Genomic DNA, 25,985 nt, shown 5'->3' with positions numbered 1-25,985 from the left:
TTATTTGTTTTAATTATTTGTCTTGTGAATATTGGTTATTACTTTTATTTGAATTAACTTTTGTTATGCATTTTGGATAATATATGTCACCGATCACCATTTTATTTGGTACTCTACCTTTGCTAATGATTTTTATTTAGTATTTACTTATTACTTTCTTTTTTTAGTTTTTGTTACGATTGCTATGAAATTTAGTGGGTTTTGTTTGGATTGTTCATTCTCTGTTTAATGTTTTAATGGCAAATGTGTTAGGTTGCTACTGTTTTTATCATCATTTTAAATATCTTGTTAATTTTATACATTTTGTTGATTTTTATGTTGATAATTGTTAATTTCGGTGTTGTTATTATAGTATATCTCTTAATGTTATTATTATTGTTATTGTTTGTAAAAATTGACCGATGAAGAAATTACCGTCGATTTTTAAGGTCTCTAATGTTCATAAATAAGATGAATTTTTATATTTAAGTTATTGTTCGATTTATTCATATTTATTTATTACTAACACTTTTACGAAGTGTCTTTACATGTATACAGTATTTCTTCCATTGAAGCTACTCGAAGAGCTCGAATTATATTTTTTATTCATTATTATGTAAATATTGACGTTAGGCAAACCTTGGGCCGTTTCTTATGTTATTATTTTATTTTTAACTTGTGTATATTGCATGTTTATATTACTCGTATATTATTATTATTATTATCTCCTTCTCAATTTGAAAAGAAAATAAACTCATTTAGGAACCACAATTGTGGATTTCGAAGGATGTCTAACCTCTTCCCTTATAAATAACTAGAACCCCATACCTCGATCAATTGTTTTCATAGACTTTTTTTTAAGTTAATCTGTTAATTGGTTTCCTAGTTTTCCTTAAAATTAGGTGGCGACTCACTTTAATCCTTTTCCCTTTTCGCTTTAACCCTTTTACCCGTTTTAAAATTTTTTAAACTATTTCTTTTTTAACTGAGTCACCGCAATGTTTCTCTCATTCAAAGGATGTCAACAATATATTCTCCCATAAAGAGTTTCATATGGAGCCATTTGGATTCTTGAATGGTATTTTTTGTTGTAACTGAACTAAATGAGAGGTTGGTGATCATCCTGATTCCCCTTGAATCAATCACACAAGCTATCAACATGTCTTCTAAGGTATGAATGGTATTTCTCCACTTGACTATTCGTCTTAGGGTGAACAGTAGTGCTTAAGTTCACGTTTGAACCCAAACCTTTCTGGTAAGACTTCCACAACTGTGCAGTAAATTGTAAACCTCTATATGAAATGATAGAAATTGAGACTCCATGGAGTCTCACCACCTCTTGAATGTAGAACTTCATTTAATCCTTTGCCGAATGAGTAGTCTTTACCGGCAAGAAGAGGGCGAATTCCATTCTGCGAGACCTTGTCAAGCGTGTGATGAAGTCCATATTAATCATCTCTAAATTCCATTCTGGAAGTTCTATATTCCGAGCCAACCCTTCATGTCTTTCTTGTTATACTTTCACTTTCTGGGAATTTGAGAACTTGGCAAGAAACTCAGAAATGTCTTTATTCATACCTTCCCACCAATATAAATCTCTCAAATCGCGGTACATCTTGGTGCAACCCGGATGAATGGAATATCTGGAGCTTTGAGCCTTCTCCATGATCCTCTCTTGAAGCCCATCCACGCTAGGTACACACAATCTATCTTTGTACTTCAGCATACTATCTCCCCCTTGTTTAAAAGATAATACTCGTTGCTTATGAACATTTGCCTTCAATCAAGATTAATGGGGTCTTGGTCTTGCTTTTCTTTCACCTCTAACACTAGTGATGATTCAGCCCCATTAGTCACCACTACTTCTTCTGCGGAATTCATAAGTCTGACTTCTAGTCATGAAAGTTTGTGCACATCTTTGGTTAACTTCCTCTTTTCTTCCTAAACACGGGAGGTACTCGTCATAGATAATCTTCTTAAAGAATTAACAACCATATTAGTCTTACCTAGGTGGTAAAGAATATCCATGTCATAATCCTTGAGTAATTTTAAACACCTCTTATGTCTGAGATTAAGTTCTTTCTTGGTGAATGCATATCGTAGGCTCTTGTGAGCAGTGAATATATCCACATGAACATCGTACAAGTAGTGATTCCATCTCTTCAAGGAAATACCACAATATCCAACCCCAAGTCGTGGGTTGGGTAATTTTTCTCATTAACCTTCAGCTATCTGTAGGCATAAGTTATGACCTTGCCATTCTGCATTAACACACAACCCAAACCAACTCTTGATGCATCACAGTACACCACAACACCTTGAGTACCCTCTGGTAAGGTCAAAATCGGAGCAGAAGGGAACCTCTTTTTCAATTCTTGAAAGCTTTACTCACGAGGTTTGACCATTGAAATTTTATTGTATCCTGGGTCAACTTGGTCAAGGGAGACATGATAGATAAAAATCTCTCAACAAACCTTGTATAGTAGCTAGTAAAATCCAAGAAACTCCTAATATCAGTTAGAGATATGGGTCTAGGACAACTCTGAATTTCTTCTATCTTTTGGGTATCAACTCTAATCCCATCACTGGAAACAATATGGCGCAAGAATGCCACAAACTTAAGTCAAAACTCACACTTGGAGAACTTGGCGAACAACTCATTCAATTCCAAGTTTGAAGTACTATTCTGAGGTGACTAGCACGGTCTTCTTTATTCTTTCAATAGATTAGTATGTCATCAATGAAGATGATAACAAACAGGTCTAAATAATGTTTGAAAAATCTATCTATAAGATTGATGAATGTTGCAGGCGCATTGGTCAAACCAAAGGACATGACCAAACCTCATAATTCACATATTTGGTTCTAAAGGTTGTCTTTGGAATATCAAATTCTCTAATTTTCAAGTAACAGTAGCCTTATCTGAGATTAATTTTTGAAAAGCAGGAAGCACCCTGAAGCTAGTCGAAAAGATCATTTATTTTTGAAAGAGGATACTTATTCTTGATGGTAACCTTATATTATTGGCGGTAGTCTATACACATCCTAAGGGAACCATGCTTTTTTTCTCAAACAAGACCGGAGCACCACAATGTGAGACACTTGGTCGAATAAAACCCTTATCTAACAGATCTTTCAACTGTTCTTTCAAATCTTTTAACTCTGCTAGTGTTATTCTATATGGAGGAATAGAGATAGGACGAATATTTGGAATGATGTGTATGCCAAAGTTTATTTATCTCTCAAGAGAGACTCCTGGTAAATCATTAGGAAAAACTTTTGAAAACTATTTTATTATAGGAACTGACTGAAAGCAAGGTACCTTAGCACTTGAGTGATTAACTCGGACTAAGAGATAGACACACCCCTTTAAAACTAACTTTCTCACCTCAAGGTATGAAATAAAATTACCCTTAGGCACTGTTGAACTACTACACCACTCTATAACTGGCTCATTCGGAATTTGAAACTTGACAATTCAAGTTCTTCAATGTATTGACTCATAACATGAAAGAATCCAGTCCATACCTAGAATGACATCAAAATTTACCATGTCTAACTCTACTAGATCAGCCATGGTGTTCTTGCGATTGATGAAAATAAGACAATCACGATACTCTTTCTGGTAGAATAGACTATCCAAAAGGGGTAGAAACACAAAACAATCCCAAAGTTTCTCGAGAAGAATCTCGAATTTATTTGCAACATAAGAAGTTACAAACATAAACTTGCTCTTGAGTCTAAAAAAGCATAAACATCAAAAGTAAATACTTTGATCATACCCGTAACAAAATCTGGAGAATTCTCTTGCTATTGGCAGCTAATGATTGCATAGGGGCGATTTTCCCCTCCGCATATACTTGAAGTGCTTCTTCTAGGTGCAACCTTGTCTAGTGGAGCATCTGCTGAAGATTGAGCTCTACTGCCCGGATTTCCATCACCATGCTTATTCTTAGGACACTATATCATTAGGTGAACCTCTTGACCGCACTTGAAGCAACCTGACTGGCTATCACGACACTTACCGATATGGTTTCTAGCACACCTACCAAATGTAGGAACCCAATTACCTCCTTGTGACTTGGACTGAGCTTGTATAGACTTGATGTGTTGTGAATTCGGCCATTATACTCACCTTTGAGCGTATGTGCACTGATAGATGATGGTGTATGCCCCTTTTGTTTCAGAAATTGTGGCTGATTTGAACCACCCTTCTTCTGCTCAGACTCATTCCTAATCTTATATTTTTTGTTTATGTTCTCCTCTCTGTTCCTCAAATTCTCCTCTTCAACTTGTTTCACATAAAATATCAACCTGTATATAACCATGTCACCTATCACCATTGTAGCTCAGCCCTCTTTTCTTGAAGCACAACCCAAGCCAACGACGAACAAGCTCATTTTGATGCACATGTCCTTAACTATCTTAGAAGCATAGTGTGACAGCTGGGTTAACTTGAAACCATATTCATGTACACTGAAGTAGTCCTGTTTCAGTGTAAGGAACTCTCGTACCTTTGCCTCTTTCAGTTCTCAATGAAAGAAACGCCCCAAGAAAGCCTCTTAAAAACAGGCCCAACTCGAATGTGGTGGATCTTCATCTCTGCCCTCCGTCCACTTGTTGAACAAAGTCCTAGCTACATTCTTCAGTTGATATGCAGGTAGCCCAACTCTCTCAGCACCAACCACATGCATATCATTGAAGACCTTTCTCAACTCTTCCACAATGTTTTCTAAATCCTCGGTAGTGCTCAAACCACTAAAGCTGGGAGGATTCATTTTCAGAAACTCGGGAAACCTCAAAATACTAGCCTCTTCATGTCGAGCACCCCTATGTTACCCGACTTGGGTAGTCACCACTTGGTTTAACATCCGGATAGACTCACAGAACTCCGTATTGATGACTTCCCCTTGAGGTTGCACATTTGGTGCATTAGGTACCTCTTGCTCCTCTACATTTGTTATGGATGGACGACCCCTTGCTTGCTTTTCTTGGAGGTCAAATGATCAGAAACACGCTCAAGCACGAATTAGAGAGAAAATTTTTACAGGTAAACTCTAACGTATGAAAAGAAATATCAGAGAAGTAAGGAATTTCTAAATGTTGTATCCTCCTAATCATAGATGTGGCGCTCTTCACACCGATGACTAAGACTTTATAGACACGACTTCATATACTTCCTAAGATTCTTGATTTTTATGCTTTAATACCATGTTTTTCGAGCCCCAAGCCTACACCATGGACGTGGCCATCATTCTATGACCATTGTTGGTCTTGAGAAAACCTTGTCCTATCTTATTTAACTCAGCGGAAGACTTAACATATTCATAAGCAAAAAATATTCTCATAAAATAACTTAAATAAATGTCCTGGCCAAGATTGCACTTAAGTCTCAAAATTAAAACATTTGAAATGCAAGATAAGAAGAGAGTCAAACTGAATATTCTGACTGGCTATATGTGTATGAAACATCTATAATACTAAGATGAATGTGGGGACAAACCCCCGACATTCTATAACAAAAAGACTGGAAAGAAAATAAAATGATCCTCCAGAATGCAGGGAGACTCATCATTGACTCTGGATCAATGAGGCACTGGATGATGTTTATTTTGGTTACCTGCATCTGCATCATAAGACAATGCATGATAACTGGCGTTAGTACATTGAACGTACAAGTATGCGATTTGCAATGCTAAGAAACACTTAAGTGGGAGATTCTCTAACCAATAACCATCACTATGACCCTAAGCAATGGTACAACGTCTTATATCACGTTGCAAGAGAAAAATTTTATACCTTGCCATCAGTAAAGAACGTGAACTACTAAGTGGATCCAGTAATATATGTTAAATAGCACTAAGGAATTATCTAAAAAGTATGACCCTTCTTCTGCCCATGGTAGCTACATAGTTTATGGGGGCTCGAGTTAATATGAACTGTATGGATACAAGTTATTTAACGCCCCGAAGGATTCTTTTTTTGATTCTGGACCGCGAGAGTTATTTCTTTCGATCTCCATCTTTTTACCCGTGCGTTCCCATATCAGTGCTCAATAATTCTCCCAAAATACTTAGCTAAAATGATTTAAAAACAACTTCTTCTTTTGTTTGAGGTAATTTCTCAAACATAGCTTTAAAAGCTCTCTTGAAAATCATGGTTTCCTTTTAACTGAAACTAGCTAAGGGATATATTAGAAGTCTAGCTTCCTTCTTCTTGATAACTATTGTGAAAATATTTGTAACTCTTAGGGAATACTTAGTTCACTTATAACTTTTGAGAAATGAACTCAAATATTTACTCTTTTGTTAACTTGAAACTTTGACTTTAACTCAACGCTTAGGGAATACTTAGTTCTCGTATATTTCTTAAAAAAACACTTCAACTTTTACTCTTTAGTCTAACTTGTAACTTGAGTATTAAAACAAAGTTAAAACGATTAATAAAGACTCGTGATAACTTTAACAAACTTTACTTTGACTTTCTTCTTAACTTCTAGGCTTAACTCTTAACTCCTTTGACTTTGATCTTAACTTTCCTTGCATTGGATTAAGAATTTCAAGGTTATTTGGGTTCTTTAGTGATTTCTAGGTGTTTAGAAATTATTTGAAATGATTAGAATAACTGGAAGGTTTTAATGTATCTTAGAAGGAATTATAGGCGTTAAACTATGAAAAGTGAGCAAGAAACGTCGATCCGGGTGCACTGGTGGCGCGGTGCTCCAATCTCAGTTGATAGAGGCTTGGTTTTGATGAACTGGTGGCGCGCCAAAGCAACTGAAGCACTCTTTTGTCTCTTTGCAGTCGCGATGCACCTGGCCTTGCCTTGGTGCGTCTAATGAATTTTTAACTCGTTCTCACTCCCTAAAATACCTAACCCCCCATAGTTTCATACCCAAACCCTTAGGATCATCAATAACTTCAATGCCCATAAAATATGACTCAAAAACAACATCGGAAACTACTAATCTACATTAATGCATATTAAATCAACCAGCTAAAAAGGGATTCAACGAGATTATCAATAATTCACTTTTAATCATTTATTTAATCGAGGGATAATATACAATTACCTCTCAACCTATGTCTGAAATCTCAGAGACACATTTATACTATACTAAGGTCCTATTACCCCCTGAACTTATTTTATTAATAATTTTCTACACTTTTCGGCCTACGTGACACCTTGTGGGCCCAATGATGGTTGATATTTTTTTCAAGCTAGTGCCACTTAGGTTGAAAAGGGGTAGAAAATTACATAGAAAATAAGTTTAGGGGGGTAATAGGACCTTAGTATAGAATAAGTGTGTCTCTGGGATTTCGCGCATTGGTTGAGAGGATACTTGGTGCATTTTCCCTTTAATCAATTCTAAAACTTCTGAACTTAAACAAGATTGGTGTGCGGATGAATTAACCCAACAAGAAAGAGCTCATATACCTTGATAGGGGTCATCCCTCGACGAATTTCATACCTTGATAGGGATCATCCCCCGACGAATTTCACTCGAAATCCTTCGGCGTTATTCTCTTCTCTTTTCTCCCAAACCCTAAGTGTGAAAGAACTTTTCTAATATGAACTAAAACTTATTTTTACCCCAATTAAACCCTTAAAAACAATTAGGAAATAAATGGGTAAAACGACTAGTTTACCCTTCCCTAAATCCAAATTGTACTTTCCTTACTTTAACATCCCAACTTCAGAAAGGCATTTCTCCCTCATACGATATCAAAAACAAACAAACTTGGCACCGTTGGAAAGATATTTCTAAGGGATTTCCAACCATATAAAAATGACTCTAACTCATCTTGACCGAGAATTTATGGTCATTTGAAAATGACCAAAAACTCACTTTCTTAAATAAAGGAAATTTTCCAGATTTTCCCTTTTCTTTCCAAACGTGAAAATTTTTTGTTTCTTAGCTTATTCTAGGTTATTAAAAGTTACGAAACGTCACAACAACAACAATTTCGGCCAAAGTTGAAGTATTTATATATTCATTTCTTTTCACTTTTAAAATATTTATTTTAATTTCTTTTCACTTTGAATTTTTTACAATTAATGCATTACTTTTAACTTTTAATTATTTTTAATAAATTATGTGTATTTTTTTAAAAAACAATAGGAAGTGTCCTTTGATTTTAATATTTTTATGTTTTGTTTGATTTTCTTCACTTATTTTGATATCCGTAAAAAATTAACTTATTTTAAATACAAGACAATTGAAATCAAATCAAAACGAAAGACAAAGAAAATAAACTCAATAGAAAAATAAATGATAAAAAATGAATGTAATTTAAAAAAAATAGTTTCCATACAAGGTAAAAAAATTAACTTAATATAAATACAGTATAAATAAATAAGAATATTTTTTTAAAAAAACATTAAAAATGTAATTTTTAAAACAATTACAAAATATGTCTATGACTTTTTATTATAGAGAAAGCCATTATATCTACAATTTTAAAGTCGATTAAGACTCTTTTTCTTATATAATTTATTTTTCTAATATTTAGCTAGTATTTGACCAACTCTAATTTTAAAACCATATCATTAAATATATATTTGACCATATATTTTTAATAAAAATATGAAAATATATCATTAAATATTTGTTTGAGTATATAGTTTGGAATAAGACTTAAAAATTTGTCTTAAAAAAATTCATGTTTCAAAAAATGGTCTAAAATAGTTTTTGGGAGAAATTTGCTTTCACGCACAATTTGTTTTCCAATATAAATGCATATACAAACACAACTTTAAGTTTCAAAATTTAAGGTCAAACGAGATCACAATATCTTGAAAACAATAAAAAATTTTGTTGTTAAATATTCCTTTTACTTGACCAGTTTAATAAATAAAGTGGTAATTCCTCATTTGATTTCTAATTTTTCTTTATTATTAATTATTGTCATATTATAATATTTTACAAATTATTGAATTTATTATATTCAAATGGTAATATAGTAAAATTTTGTTTTATAAATTATTGCTCCGGTGTGTCAAGTCAAAACTATTTATCTACAATTTTTGAATTTAAATTAAATGTAAATAATATTTGACATAATAATTAATAATCTATAATTACTACAATATACATGGCACAATTGTATAAAAGAACATATAGATGTTATATTTTGAGTATCATATCAACAATAATTTTGTGATTTTGTTTAAAATTTCTTAGCTTTTGCTATTAATACTTGAGATAATGAAGTATGTTTTTTTCTCATTTTCCTAATAATTTTTCACTTGAATTTTTGTTTCTATTTATTTTATATATTATAAAATTATTCTTGTTTCAATTTTTATATGAAAAGTCTTGTTTTTTTATTTACTTGTAAAAGAATGAGGGTCGGGAAGATCTAATGAATTATGTTTTTGTTTTTTGGACACTTTTACATAAAATCTATGAATTTTAAAAGAAAATGGAAGTAGCATTGAGAAAAAAGTTGAATTGATCTCTCATATGGTCTCAGTCATCTAATAGTTCTTAGTACTTTTCATATTTCTTCATTGAAAAAATATTGAAATCAATAGAAAAATGACTTTATGAGATAATAAATATTGATTGAGTGATACCATCTATGTTGTTGTTCTTTTTGTAATATTATCATGTTTACTTTTTGGTGTTTCTGTCTAAACAATAAACTTGAAGAAAATTATGTAATTGCACAACTTAAGACATCACAATCTCTAAAAGTACTTTTTGGTCCATATGTATGTATGTATACGGACACGTGTGTTGCACGTATATTCCTATAAAGTATTTCAAGCGTTTGGAAATGCAAGGGATAATAGTAAGACATGCATGTGCAGCTGTTCTCCAAATTGAAAATCAAAATATATATTTCCATGAGAAAATATATGTTGCAACAATATAAAATACTTGCAAAAAATGACATAATGTTATTAGAGAACAATATACCTCAAATAATATGTAGAATAATCTTGCTGATTTATATTTAACTAAAATATTAACAAAATGAAGCTTAACTATTGCATTCTACTTATATTTTTCTACATGATTTTAATTTAAAAAGTAGTTTTCAATAGTTATAATGAAGGAGGGAAGAAATTCATATAGAAACAATCGAAATGTCCAAAACAAAACATAACTTTTGTTCTATGTCTCAATTATAAATTTTATGAAAAAAAATGAGATGAATTTTTCTATGTCCATTGCTCCAATAAATAATTTTGAAAGGCTTAAGAGGAATACATTTTAGAAATAATTACAATTGATTTGTAAGGAGACAATGTCATCAAACTTATAAAGAACTAGCAAGCCAATACGGTTGCAACATAAAAGTTAAATATATATATACCAAACCAACAAGGTTATAGATGGAAGTTGAAAAGACCCCACAAAGTTTGTCCAGAAGTATCTACCAATACTATAACTCGTCTGGTTGGGGATATGACCTAACAATGTCCTAAACTATATACAAAATTCAATTATGCAAAATTTACGCATAATAAAAAACTCCAAGAAGAAAGAAGTTCATTTATCGTCATTTAAGACAATAATCTTATTGTAAAGCAACTATCTCTGCTTTGGCATAGACTCTACACAGAACTTTACAATCTGATCACACTTTTGCACAACTTGGCTAAAGCTAGGCACTGATATTAGTTGTCAATTTGTCATGACTGAATAATCAGGTGTCATGCAGAAGTTAGCAAACTTTGAAAGACCACGAGTAAAAAAACAAAAGAGAAATATATCAAAAGACACAATGATTTAATGTGGTTCGTCAACTGACCTATATCCACAAAGGAGATGATAAATTAACTATAAAAATATGAGAGTACAAAACACGAAGAGAAATAACCTCAACCATTTCACTCAGAATAAAATGAGGTTCACACAAGTGATAACATATCACTTGTGTTCCACAAATTCTAAATACTAAGAATCTAGACTATTCTAACCTCTTGTACACATGTCTCCCTCAAGTATCTAATATTCTAAACTATCTAGATTTTCCTTAAATACAAATATCAAAAAGATATTACTCTACAGAATTCTACACAATTCTACTAAATATCTAAGATATCTTTTATACCTCCAAAAAATTAACTTTAATTTTTTCAGATACTACTAGGATGTAAGCACCCTTTATATCAACACAAATGGTGCGGATTAGAGTTATTAACAGAACTAAAAAAATCATGTGTACTCTTGAAAAGTGGTAAAAAAACGTATTTATAAATATTCTAGAACATATTTTTGTCCAAAAAATTTATTATAAATGCAAAATATAATATAAATGGACCAAAAACATTACAAATAAAATGGATTTAATGTGAAAATCCTTTTAAAAATTGAATACATAAATCTTTAATCGTGAATTCACCTTTGGCGAGATGTCATATACAAAATCTTACTTAGATATCACATTTACAAATAATCAGATAAAAATGAAATTTAACAAGTTTGTTATCATCAAGGAGAATTGAAGAATCACATACACTAAACAAAAGATCCATTTTGGTGTTGCAAACTGGTGAAAACTTAGATTAATTAATTATTTCAGGTTAATCAAGGGACACAAGTCTTTCCTAGATTTGGTCTGATCCTACAAAAAATTTGAATAGTTTTGACAATGTTGTTGATCTTACAATATCTACAGGAGTTGTTTTTGAAGTTATTTCAAAAATATATTCTTCTAGAAGCCTTTCAAAATATTTCATTGGAGAAATGAACATAAAAAAATTCATGTCAATTTTTTTGTAAAAGCATATAACTAAGACATAAAATCAAAGTTATGTTTGTTCCAAACTTTAGGTTTAATATAAATAATAAAACCGGAAAAAAATTACAAATCTAGTTTGTCAGTTAAAGTAATAAGTAACGATAAGCATATACAATTATACTTGTTTAAATATATATTTCATTACATGAAGTTTTATGTCACGCCCCTAGCTACCCCGAAGACGCGGACACGAAACCTAAGAACATAAGTGATCCCAAGCTAACCATACTGGCATGATCATGAGCATACTAAAAATAATAAACTGTTGCGGAAGCTAAATCATACTTAAAATGAAAAGATGGGAAATACCCATATTCTATAACTGAGATATTTGAAAACAATGAGTTTAATACGAAAGAAATATTAACTCAATACTAAACTGAATCTAACTATGTCTGAAAATAACCTCTAAACTATATTAGAAATACTAGTACAAGCCCCAGCTAAATATAGCATAAACTAAAACTAAATGACTAAAGACTGAAATGAAACTCATGACTTTTGTCCTCGGAAGATGAGAACTCACCACCGAATCTGCAGAACTGGAGATCGGGAAATCGATCTATGCGTGATCTGGATGGTGAGAACCTGAATCTACATCACGAGAAGATGTAGCACACATATGCATCAGTACTCTAAACGTACTAAGCATGTAGGATAGAGTAAAGCTGAAATAAAACATAACTGAACAAGCACAAAAATAAGTATAATAATTTGAACGTGATGTGATGAAATCTGAGTTAACTGAATGCAATGACCAATTTATAACATGATGAAACTGAATACTTAATATACTGATAAATGGTCAATGCAAAGATTCTGAGTGAACTGTGGGAGCTACTAATAACCGATAATAAAACCACATGAGCTAAATGTGGAGTCCGATGTATACGCCCTATCGAGAGGACCCAATATACCCTGCCAAAGGTATAAAGGCATGTTGGCGTGATCACTAAACTGATTGCCCACATAGGGGACTTACAACCTACTCGGCTAGTAGTTCTGGGACTATTGAGTACACTAAACCCTAGTCCAACTCGGTATTATGCTACTCCCAATAAATTCTTTAAATTAACAAATTATATCTGAATTTCTGTAAATACTGAATAGCTCAAAACTGAACATGCAACAACTAATCTGGTAATTATGCATTTATAACTGAGGCATGTAATCTGAAGTGTCTGAAATATATGACCTAGCATGTGTAATTCAAGAACTAAAGAAATACAAAGCTACATTTCGACAATTCATGCGATAATCTGAGTAATAACATGATAATATGATATAGAACATATATTTAATAAATTCATGAAGTTATATCAAAGTTTTAGAAACCCTAGGTTTAATCATGATAAGAGAATCAAGAACTGACTGAAACTAAGGACCCAATGGGTGAAAGGAACCCACTAGTGAAATGCACATACCTGGTGATGAAATCCACCGAAAAAATTCTTAAGTTTCGGGGCTGGAACTGCTGGAGTTTGTGGAGTTCTTGAACTTGGGTTCTTGAGCTTTTTTCTCCTCTCTTGCTTCTAATTTTCTATGTTTTGATTTAATGAATTGACTTGGATATGTTTTATTTATGTTCCTAGGCTTAAAACTAATTAAAATATTATGATTTAGGGTCAAAAAGACGTAACTTAGAGTTTAAATAGAGTGGGGAAGGTAAAAAAGACCCCTAGGAAGGTTGCTGTCGGGCCTCACGATGGCCAGGACTGTCGGTCCGCGTGCGCCTGATGCCCCGTCGTTCGGTCCGTCATGAGGGCCTTTTCGATAGGCCTTTACTAAAATCGGCATAACGTTTTATCTAGGTCGGTGGTTATGGAATAATAATTAAATTATCTATCTGTGGGTAGATCATGGGAGACCTAATTCATTTTGTGATAAGAGTTATGATCATTTTAAGTTGACCCAACTGCATTTCCCTTAACTGACTACAAATTTTCCCCCTACGGTCAGACCTACGGATCGTAGGTCCACCTATAAACCATGTTGGTCATCCATAGCTCTTGTAAGAGAGTAGTTGAAGGGTGTTTTTGTCGACGGCCACAGACTACGGACCGTCGTTTGACCTACGGACCATAAGTCTGTCCGTTGTCCAAGACTTAACCAATTTTTCTAGGCTGAAATTTTTTGGAGTTTTTGATCCAATCGATGGTTGTGCAGGACGAACCGTGGTTCAGGCTACGGTCCGTCGATGCCACCGTTGGTAGCACCTGCAAATTATTCTGAAAAACTAATTTTTAATCTGTTTTGGCTACGGAGTGTTACATTTTATTTTATTTGTAAATTAACTAAATAGAAGAATAAACCTACTCAAACTTCAGTGAAGTATAGATACTTGGTCACAATGGACTTTACTTGAATACATATCGACCTATGTGTTGCACGTGTATCCCTACCAAGTATTTCAAGCTTTCTAAAATTACATGAATATATATATATATATATATATATATATATATATATATAGAGAGAGAGAGAGAGAGAGAGAGAGAGACGTGTGTTGCACGTGTATCCCTATAAAGTATTTCAAACTTTCTAAAATTAAATGAATATTAGAAAGACATGCATGTGCAATATTCCCCAAATTTAAATTGAAACTACATTTTTTCATGAGAAAATATATGTCAGAATAATGTAAAATAATTGTAAAAGATGTCATATTGTTACTCGAGAACAATATAACTCAAATAATATGCGAGTAATTTTGCTGATTTATATTTTTACTAAAATATAAACAAAAATGAAGCTTGACTATTACATTCTAATTATATTTTTTACATGACTTCAACTTAACGAGTAGTTTTTAATAATACTAATAATGAAGGATGGAAGGAATTCATATAGTAACAATCAAATATCAAAAAGCAAACATAACTTCTGTTCTTTATCTTAATTATAAACTTTTACAAAATGGCATGAATTTTTCTATGTCCATTACTTCAATAAATTATTTTAAAAGGCTAACAGAAGAATGCAGTTTTGAAATAATTTCAACTAATAAATTGGTAGGGCGACAATGTCATCCTAACTTATAAAGAGTTAGCAAGCCGATAAGGCTGCATCATAAAATTTAAAACATATGTACAACAAACACTACTAAAAACTGGGAGAAAATGACATTGAAAAGAGACGGACGGTATCTCACAAAATAGTGATGGTTTTTGAGACGCTATCCGTCGCTTTTTAATAAAAATAATTATTTTTAAAATTATTTGACGAATAGTGACGGACAACATCTTTTAGTCCATCGTTTTAGATGATTTTTTGTGCCAAAAAATGTATATAATTAATAATTCCTTACTTAATATAAATAGTGACACCTTCCATCGCTTCTATTAAAAATAATTATATATAAATTAATATTTTATATACACTGTTCCTCGCTTCTAATTTATTCAAAAATATTTTTTTTTCATATAGTGATGGACAACGTCTTTATGTCCGTCCCTTATTGGTCAAATTGGTAAACATTTTTAAAAAAGTAATAGACAGTGTCTCTTTGTCCACCGTTTTGGTCAAAATATTGGTCAACTATTTTTTTTAAAATGCGGAAGACATAACGACGTCATCCGTCTCTTTTCATTAAATATGTAAAAGACCAGTCGCGAATTTCCCCCATTTGCCCATTTCTGAAATCCCCCCGCCCCCCCCCCCCCCCCACTTCCTCACCACTTTCACTATCGTTGACCCGTCGGACCGCCGCTTGTAGACGCCGTCGTCGCTGCTGACGCTGACGCCGCCCTTCCTCTCCTCTCTCCTCAATATCTCATCCTCTTCAAGGTTAGGGTTGAATAATATTTCAATTTTTTTTCAAATTAAATTATACTCTGATTTTGTTATATATTTTATTGTAATTAGTTTATTGAATTTGGTTTATTGATTATTAGTTTGAATTGTGATTGTTACTTAGTGAATTGAAAATTTTATTGTTAGGGTTAATTACATCCTTTCATTATACTTATGCTTTCTCAAACATTGTTATAAGAATGTTGATTGTATAACTATAATTCTTCCTCATACATCACTAATCACAATACCTAATTTACGTGGATTCTTATAAGATTATATGACTTTAAAAACTCATTTAATTTGATAAAGCTCAAAACTATAATTTATTATTAATTAATTTTGTCTTTTATATAGTCTACTAGTTTTGGTGTAGATATAAGTGTTCGATTGTAGTAGGGAAAGTATCCATAATGCGTTAATATAGACATAAACCTGAGTATATCTCACTAATGCAAGAGTGTAAATCTGATTGATTATACATACACAACGCATATAGAGATGTATTAATTGTATATAGGGTCTATATATTTTGATAACCAGTAAGTATTTACATGAACAAACTCTACAACCGTAAGAAAAGTATAAATCCACTTTTTCAATGATACTATTTGCTTCTTTTATAATATAAAGAAAGTAAATCCCTCTTAAACAACTCAAAAGCCTCTGTTTTTACAATGTCTCAAACATACAACTTCGTTGAGGATGTCACACACCAATACAAATCCAGGTCGACAATTCTTCATTTGTTCAATTGATATATGCTCATTTTTTAGGTGGCTTGAAAATAAATCATCAACGAGTAGCCCATCAAATTTTCAAGGCGTTGCCAAATTTGAATTATTAATAAACCTATGGGAATCTGAAGAAAATAGGGATCCGCTAATGACTTTCTTAAAAGAGACCAAAGAGTATAGAAATCACTTGAAAGTTTTGCTAAAAGATGTTAAAATAGATAGAGATCAACTAAAAGAAAGGTTGATTTTTACATAAGAAAAAGAAAAACGCCTAAAAGCTATATTGTTATATTTTGTATTTGCTTATTGAAAATGTGTAGCAGGAATGTAGACTGAATAAATGAAAGTATTTTTCTTTATTTATTGCACTCTTATATCTTTTATTTTTTATCGATAATATATAAATCAATAGTGATAACAATCTATAATATTAGATATACAAACCAATAACACATGTTAATCAAAAATCACATACTATTAAGCAAACCATATTCATAAAACCCATTCATGATAAAATATGTTAAATTGTTTCTCAAAATTATCATTAACCATATACAAAAAATCTATAATCTTTCAAATGTATTTTCTCCACGAAATTGTAAAATGACAAACCAATTCAACCATTGTCTTAAAATACCAAATACTTTAAAAATCATTGTCTTCATGCCAAATGTTTAACATTCACTTCAATTATTTTCCGTCGCCATTAATATCACCATTGAGTTCCATAACGATATTCGTCACATCCATTTCAACACTGCCATTTTTTTTCTTCTACCTTTTTCTTTTCTGACACTTGATCAACAACATTAATTGCCACCCACTTCAACACTTGCCGCTTCATCGATAATACCAACGATCACTTCATCAATAACAATAACTTCCCTTGGAACAACTGCATCTACCACATCATCAACTACCATAGAATCAACCACCACTGTTACTTCATCAATAACATCAATTGTCACTGCATCATTTGCACATGCCATATCATCAAATGCATCTGCCACTTCACCACTTACCACTTCATAAACAACATCAACACCTCCCTATTCGCCACTTGCAACATCATCAACTACACCTGCCACTTCACCAGTTGTCACTTCATCAACAACATCAAGACATGTCACTTCATCAATAACTATCACTGGATCAACTACACATGTCACTTCATATACAACATCATACTCTACCACACCATCACCTGTCACTTTATCAAATGTCATACCATCAACTCCATCTGTAAAGAATTCACCAATTTCACCAATGTCTTCATCAACTACTACAAGTCTTCATTATCTATTGTAATGTCCACATGTACTATATTACTTTGACAAAAAAATATAGGAATGAATTACTTGACGGTAACTATACATTTACCTTTATCTTGTTTTTTTTTATTCTTTTCAATTCTCCTCAACTTTTTGTCCCATATATAGGCAACAATTCGGACCATTGATTTCTCAAGTGATAAGACACGATCACTTAGATTTTCCAAATTCCCAGCATTAGAGGTACTAGGTACAGTTTTCTGTTTACTAAAATAGAATTCACACAATGTACATTGTGATCACCAAAATGTTCATCACCTTCAGTGAGGACGGTCAGACTTTTCCATTGGGCATTCAATATATTGATGATTGCCTCCTTCACTTCATCCATATATGGCTTAAATATTTTCATGTAATTATGTCCCATCTCACGCAAAGTAGGGATGAGGTATGGGTGAACAATCTACAAAATCATATAAGTATGACACAATATTCACTAATTTGAAATTATTGTTAGATAATAACAAATAAATGTATACCTTCATACTTCTCTCCTTATACTTAAATGGATCACCTTCAACTTTATCTTCGCTCTTTGAAGTGTATCATCTTAGTAAACGGGCAATGAGCAGTGTAGAATCCATGGACTTCCCGACATACTTTCCCAGATATGGAATAACTTCAGATATCCAAACCTGAAATCCATATAAAGAACAAACAAATAAATAGAGGCTATGAAGTACTGCACAAGTAAATAAGAGTATATTATAAATCGACAAAATAGTTGATAATACTTAACAAAAATTCCCGGGGAAAGACGTAAAGAACTTAACATGCATTCTTTTTTTCATTATACATTTCCCCCTGCTTCCTCAAATAAATACAATTCTTTAAATATATCAATGTTAAATCAAAGGACTTATTTCCCCATGGTTAACTTCCAAAGAAATCCAAATTATCTATCATTTTGCTATGGTTTGAATCCACAATCTTAGACCAATCATGGACAATCAATATCGACTGGACAAACAAAACTAAAGAGCACTTCAATTTTTGCTCCTTATTTAATTGCTTACTACTTTTTACCCTTAGAAATTTTGCACAAGTGATGTTCTTGTTCCTCGTGACCTTGAAGTGAAAATTCTCACATTTTTAAGAACTTTTTTTTATTTTTGATTCACGTGGATATACTGAACAATTTAGCCCCGTAATCAATCTAATTCTTGTGAGACAAACATACAAGCTTATCGTTCACAAAAAAACACATTTCATTCAACTTTTTGTCATTTGTGACACACCACAACAACATGTAATGGACAATTTGTCCATTGAACTTAAAATAATCTGGAATGTGCCTCAAATGTCCAAAGCAAGTACCTTTAAATTTATTATAAAGTTTTTCTTGAATTAGAATTTTTTGAAACTCACAATAAACTGTCATCCTTGATCTTAAAGAGATATTTGTTGGAAATAATCCTTATTCATGTAACCATGTCGCTATGTCATATAACTCACCTAAGATATCTCTTGTACAAATTGGCAAGGATAGAGGATCATCCTCATCTCGACTAGTGTCTCTACTACTCTCTTCGCTATCACTTTCTCCTTCACTGCTCTCAACATTATCGGTAGCATAAGCACTACTGTCTTGGTTATTATTAATCTCCATCATTGTTTCAGAAATTGAATCAGGCTAGATTCTTGGACTAAAATTATTTTCTTTTTAGAAGTTTTCAAAACTTCTCTAGCCTTACGTTTCTTAATTCTTAGAGCAATAAAAGCAGATGGTTTATTGCTTCATCCTCTAGTTTTAACAATAATTTATAATCTAAAAGCAAAAAAATATGTTCGACAAGTACTTTATTAACATAAGCAGAGTAAATCTCCAATAGAACATGCAAAATAAATAACTGATCCAACAAAAATTAACAATGCGATTGCTAGAAAATTTCATTAAAGTCGATCAAAGTTTAGTAAAAATCTCAAAATCAATAGGCGAAATAAACATAATTTTTTAAAATACAAAGAAGCAACCAAATAGGATTAGATATTTATATCTAAACAAAAACCTCATTAGAGATGATAAATATTCATCAAATATGGCGAAAAATTCATCATAAGCAAGAAAATGAAGAAAAACACTCCCGAGCAAGGAGTCATTAAATCATTACTCTACTATAACGAAATAAACAACCAAATACGATAAAAATTACTGAAAACACCATAAAAGAAGAACCAACTTACCAAAAGTGGAAGTTTTGAACTTGGAGTGAGAAAACCAGATGATGATTTGAGGAAGATGATAAGTTAGAAATGTGATTTGAGAAAGATGATAAGTGAGAAACATTTGTGTTAAGTTAATGGGGGGAAGAGAAGTATATGGGGAAGAGTAGAGTTTGATTACATTGGAAAATAAATATATGGGGAAGATGTAGATAAAAAGCAGATGGGATGTTGCAGTTGGAGAAGATGAAACGTCTCCTCGTTTGTAATGAATTAACAATATTTTATTAGAATATAATATTTTTGAAAAATGTTTTGGGATTATGATAAATTTTGTAGTTTTATATTTTTTCCCTAAGTGTTAAAAATAATAAATAAATCGTTGACCCCACATTCACAAATATATCCCAAGTTTTAAAAATCCAAACAGACCCATGACCCCACACTTTTTCCTTTTTAAAAGCCCAACCCTAGAAAATAATGCAAAACAAATTAAGTGGGTATAGAGTGAATTGAGTTTTAAATCTGTCCCTAGTGTCAATTCTTCTCCATTCACTCAATATCGATATAATATAAAGAATCATCTCTCCCATGTAATGTCTTGTTAATGTTGAACAAAAAAATGAGTTGCCATTTGTATAATGAATCTTTCAAAATAGCACACTTTTGTAAGATCCTATAACATGGTCCGAATAAGAGAGAGACTCACATTTTGGCGTAGCAATAATGAATTTTGTCTTCTTCATTCTGGTAAAAAAACTTCCCCAGTTCTATTTCCATCCATTTATTTGTTAGACAATTGACATTTTCTCCAGCTTATTATTTTTCTTTTTTTTAAAACTTATTTCTGTTTAGTGATCTCTATTTTCTAGCTAGGCTTAGTCAACTTTAGTTGCTCAACTTTCTGAAGTCATTTTTCATGCCCCGAGCCTACACCCTGGGCTTGGCTGGCACTACCCTGTTAATATGCAGGGTTAGCTCTGAAATTCTGACCATAGTACTCACCCTTGTTCTTCAGTGCATGTGCACTAGCAGCTGGTAGGGCAGGACTCTTTTGTATCTGTTAAAAGGATGACCAATTGACAATACACTTTTGTTGACAGGACTTATTCCCTGTTTTATCTATATTGCTTTTATACTATTCTTTTTTCCTTATCTTCTCGTCTTTAACCTGATGCACATAAACCATAAATCGGGATATGTCCATGTCGCCTATCAGCATTGCAGCTCTGCCCTCTTTGCTTGATACAGGACCCAAGCCACCGACAAATAAACTCATCCTGCTCAATTTGTACTTAACTGTTTCATGAGTATAGCGGGAAAACTGGATGAACTAGAGACACGGTATGCTCATGAAACGGTTAAGTACAAATGGAGTTGATGTTCAACTGGATGAACTTCAACTCAAAAATTCGAATAGACTGACAGAAAAGCATTGGACGACATTGCTCCAAAAAGCGACTGTCTACTCGATGTCGTCGCTTTTTGGAGAAACGTCGTCCAACACTTTTCTGTCAGTCTATTCGAATTTTTCTTGAAAATCCTCTCTTGTCCTCTTTCTAAGGAATGTGTCCGTCATTTTTAGCTGATTTTTAGTAGTGTAAAGACTTACCTGCAATGACTTTCACATATAATGTACCTTCACTTTGACTTCTACTAATGCAAAGTTGGATGAGATTATTGTCCATCCTCTCATACCATGCCCTTGGGGCTTATTTTAGGCCATATAAGACCTTCATTAAGAGATAAACTTGATCCTCTTTTCAAGGAGTTGAGAAACCATCAGGTTGATCTACATAGATCTCCTTTCCTCTCTCTCCCAACCCTTATTCCCTTCCCCATCCGTTCTATCACTTTTCCTTCCCCTTCCCCTTCCATGTTGCCGCCCTTCCTCGCTCCATCCTCGTCGTCGTCGTCGTCGTCCCCTTCGCCTTTGTCTTCAACGTCGCTGTCTCCACCCTTGCAGTGTCCTGTCGATGCCTCTCCTAATTCGTTTAGGTAAGTTTTATTTTTTTTTCAATTCTAGTTATTATAATTGATTTTTAGTTAGTAGATTATTGTTATTGTTTGTTGGATTTCCTTATTAAATTGTTAATTTCATTTGATTATTGTTAGTTAGGTAAAGAGAATTGAAGATTTTAATTTTAGAGTTATTTTGAATTGCGATTCTTAGTTAGTGAAGAATTGGGATTGTTAGTTAGTGAAATAGTAAGACTAGATTTTTATTAGGGCTCATATTAATTTGGATTGTCAATTAGTGAAGAATTAGGACTTTTTGATTATAGAACTAGTTTAACTTGGGAATACGTTATGTGAGGTTGAATTGAGATTTCTTTTGGATTATATTGACTTTAAGTCAATTCAATGTTAATATGAAGTTAGAAATTAGTAATTAAAGAAGTGTTATGATAAGATGATGATTTTTATTTGGATTAAAACTTAAATATCTAGAACTAATTTTTGGATTTAGATATCAATTTGATTGTAAAATTTGAACCTGAACTTGAAATTATAACTTTAATTGAACTTGAACTTAGAGCTTGAATTTGAACTTTGAACTTGAAGTTGAACATAGAATTTGTAGTTGAACATAGACTTGAACTTAAAAGTAGAACGTAAAGTTGAACTTATAACTTGAACTTAATCAGAACTTAGAACTTGAAATTTATTTGAAGTTAAACTTAGAACTTGAACTTGAAATTTGAGATTTTAGGACTATTAATAATTTGAATTTGGCATTTTAGCTCTAGATTGTTTGATTTTTGAATTGTAGGAGTACTTTAAATTTGTGAATTTGAGACTATTTTGAATTTAGAATCTCGGACTAGTTTGAATTTGATATTTTAGGACTAGTTTGATTATTAAATTCTAGGATTACATTGTATTTGTGATTGTAAGACTTTAGGATTTGAATATGGAATTTATTAGGATTAGTTTAAATTTGTGATTTTAAGACTAGGGATTTGACCTTAATTGATTAAAAATTAATATAAACTTAATTTTGATAAACTAATTAACTAGAACTTGAACTTCATATTCTTGTATTTCAATTTTATATTAAACTAATTTTAGAACTTTTTGTGCTAGGCTACTAAGGAAGCTCAACATCTAAAACAGTTGATATAAGACTATGTTGCTTCTTTCATCAAAGTAGGAGATAAGATTGGTGCTTCCAAATTTATAAACTTCAATTACAATTGTTTTTCAATAATGTGTTTGTGTCTGTTAAAATACGTGATATTGTTAGCTTCTATCCTACTTTATAGGAGTTTGTTAGCAGTAGGTAACTTAGTATGATATTTTATCTTTTAACTGTTTACCAATTGTTAAGCTACCATTTATGTTGGTTCCTATTTTCCTGCGCTTAGTCATTGTAACTCACTTGTATAACGAGAGTTTGCATACAATAAAGAAACATTTGCTCGATACATTTTTTTGATTATTCTATGTCTTTCTACTGAAGACTTTATAACATTTGGTATCAGATCCAGAAAGAGAGTTTCTGATATCGAGTGTAAGTGTTGGTACTGTATATTGAGAGTTTTTTTTCCGCAGTTTATACGCTCAAACTTACATCTCAAATAAGAAATAAAGCGGTTGTGTCAAGTAAATAACCCAACTAGTGAGGTTGGGATCATTTCCACGAGGAAAATAGTCTAGACTTAACTTCAACCTGTTATTACTATTGTTTGGTCAATGAATTTCTTGGAAAGTGAAAACAATAAAAGGGGGGTTTATAATTCTAAATGAATGAAAATAACTAACGCAATTGAAAGAGACACTTAACAACTTTGAATGTTCGATTTGAATCAATTAATCAAAGTAACTAGGGTTTACGTGTTCCCCACAGGTTCATAACTTGATAATTCTAACTATAACAATTCTTTCCTAGTATCTTGCATGCAAAGTGATAAGCTTTGTATTTCTAAATCCTTGGTCCGGCATCTAGAAAATCTCACTCCGCACCTTGGTTCGGCTACGTGTGTTGCTTTCCTAACCCTTATCTTTACCTCATATTAAGCATCGTATTTGATATTTGACTAAGTTATTACTTCGTACCAATCAATACTAGCCTATTAGATAGTATACTAAATCTATGTTAATAATTCTTTTCCTATTATGTACCTCTTTAGTTTGGCAAGTAGCATTAAGGCGAGTTCTAACATTTTCCATCCGTTAAAAAGACTTCTAAGCGAAAGAATTATTAATACATGCAAGACACTATTCTAGAATTGTTATTTTAGTTAGGTTTTATCTCATTATTTGCCTATGGTTCCCACAACCCTAGTTATGGAGTTTAGTTACTCATAGTCATAATCACAATATACAAATATATTAAATAAGAATTCATGTACTTACTTCAATGAGAAAGAGTAAAATACGAAAGTTTGCTTGATTAATCCCCAAAAATCACCAACAATCAATGATAATCAAAAGTCTAACACTAATACAAAGAGTCTAATAATATGATGTCTAACAATCCAAAGTCTAACCTAACAGAGTCTAACCTCAAAAATGAGGTTTTTCAAACTATTTATAAAAAATAAAAACCTAATTAAACAAGGACTCTATTTGCTGGAAATCTGCCAAAACGCGGCTGGGCCGACGGACCTCACGACGGATCGTCATGGTCACGACGGACCGTCATGGACTCCGTCATCCCATACTTATGCAATTTCTTCTGCTGCTCTTCTTCATTACCCTTGATGGAAAGTATGATGGACCGTCATAGGCACAATGGTCCGTCGAGGGTATTCGTTCCAAAACACTTCAACTCTTGGAATCTGGGTACTGGTATTACTTCTCTGAACTTCATGACGAACCTGCAGTACGGACCGTCATAGACACGAAGGACCATCACAAGCTGCGTAACCCTACACTTGGTCAGACTTCCCCATCTTCCTTCAGCAGCTGCACTACGCTGCCACCTACGGACCGTCACAAGCACGACGGACCGTCATAAGCTCCGTAGGTGGTGACTTCTGCATTTCTTCGCTCAAAATCTCCGCATTCAGCTTTGGACAGATTTCCTGCAAAATAAACAGAAACTTATATAAAAATTAGCATAAAAAGGCTTTTGGACACACTAAACTTAAGGAAAAAGTATTAATAATACCGTGAAACCACGGTATATCAACACCCTCAACTTAAATTCGTTGTTTGTCCTCAAGTGACATACTATGACTCAATAAAAAATCTTTGTACGAAAGTATCCATGTTTTATCCTTTGCAATGATTTTGCTATCGATACCGATTAATCTCATCAAATTTGTGCATGCTATCACTATTAGGCTTGACATATGTGGGATCAGAACATGACACAGACTCACCATGAACTAACACCTATCCTCTTCAATTTCTCACCGAGGTGTTAACAATTCTGGTATTGCAACTAGTGTCCTCACTTTAAAACAAAATCCTCCTTTTTCACACAATGATTTCAGTTTAAGTATAAGGATTACTTTTCAACACTCGCTCGCAGAACAAAGTCACACTCATTCATACCTATTGCCATAAGCTTGACCTTATTTTTACTACCTTAAGTTCGCTATACAACCCTTAGGATCACGATAGGACTTTCTTGGCTTGTAACATAGGCTCAGGTTCAGGTAGGGTATATTTAGGTATACTTTAGTGACTTTTTTTCCCTCCTTGACATATCGGCTAAACCTTCCACTTTCTACCATTTTATCTTGCCCAGTTTCTCATATTCTTTCACCTTGCTATTTTCTCTTCTTTCTTCATTTATGTAAGTGACTCTCTTCTTTTCTTGCTTGTATTTCTTGTATATTTTTATTTTTCTTTACTTTTCTTTCAACTAATTCTTGAGTCACATAACTTTTATTCTCTCTCTCTTTGTTCTTTCAACCCCACGTTCCAGAGCATTCCTCATCATAGCCACCCTCAACTCATGGCTTTGCCATGAGTCAAGGTACACAATACCAAAGTTGGGTCAGGGCCATAACGAAGGTTGTTTACTGTAGTAGCCACCCTCAACTTATGCTTTTGGCATAAGATGAGGTGCACATGTCCAAGGAGGGACCAGGGCCAACACATTGTTACCAGAAAAGATCAGTTGGGGTAAAAAAGAAAGGTCTAATTTAAGCTCAGAACATTTGGATCAAAGAAGGATAAATTTCATTTTGTTTCTTTTATTTAGGCTAGAAATGGGCTCTATTGTATAAGGGCCTATGATCCTTTCCTAATTGTCTATTAAAGCTTAGTTT

The 25,985-nt window shown here is 32.7% G+C and overlaps 1 protein-coding gene and 1 long non-coding RNA gene across 2 annotated transcripts; both read right to left on the bottom strand.

Moving 5' to 3' along the window:
- Positions 1 to 3,789: 3,789 nt before the first annotated feature.
- On the bottom strand, positions 3,790 to 4,757 carry LOC138340399 (uncharacterized). Its single transcript, XM_069292122.1, has 4 exons — positions 4,559 to 4,757; positions 4,390 to 4,510; positions 4,050 to 4,293; positions 3,790 to 3,939 (listed from the first exon to the last, which is right to left on the bottom strand). Exons 1-4 carry the CDS (start codon positions 4,755 to 4,757, stop codon positions 3,790 to 3,792), a joined length of 714 nt encoding a protein of 237 aa, XP_069148223.1.
- Positions 4,758 to 16,783: 12,026 nt separating this feature from the next.
- LOC104644981 (uncharacterized) lies at positions 16,784 to 19,967 on the bottom strand. The gene is made up of 3 exons (XR_738843.4): positions 19,780 to 19,967; positions 18,075 to 18,230; positions 16,784 to 17,998 (listed from the first exon to the last, which is right to left on the bottom strand). It is a non-coding gene; the product is annotated as an uncharacterized lncRNA (long non-coding RNA).
- Between the last annotated feature and the right edge of the window lie 6,018 nt (positions 19,968 to 25,985).

The sequence above is a fragment of the Solanum lycopersicum genome, chromosome 12 (genome assembly GCF_036512215.1).
Source record: "Solanum lycopersicum chromosome 12, SLM_r2.1".
Taxonomy (NCBI): Eukaryota; Viridiplantae; Streptophyta; class Magnoliopsida; order Solanales; family Solanaceae; genus Solanum; species Solanum lycopersicum.
The sequence above is the reverse complement of the archived record's forward strand: the minus strand, read 5'-3'. Positions and strand labels throughout refer to the sequence as shown.

Bases quoted from the DNA above. Each gene is read 5' to 3' on its own strand.
- LOC138340399 (XM_069292122.1), bottom strand. From the start codon at position 4,757: ATGAATCCTCCCAGCTTTAGTGGTTTGAGCACTACCGAGGATTTAGAA. The intron at 4,511-4,558 runs GTTGGGCCTGTT...TCTTTCATTGAG, and splicing joins TGAAGATCCACCACATTCGA to AACTGAAAGAGGCAAAGGTA. The intron at 4,294-4,389 runs GTGCATCAAAAT...GGTTATATACAG, and splicing joins TCTAAGATAGTTAAGGACAT to GTTGATATTTTATGTGAAAC.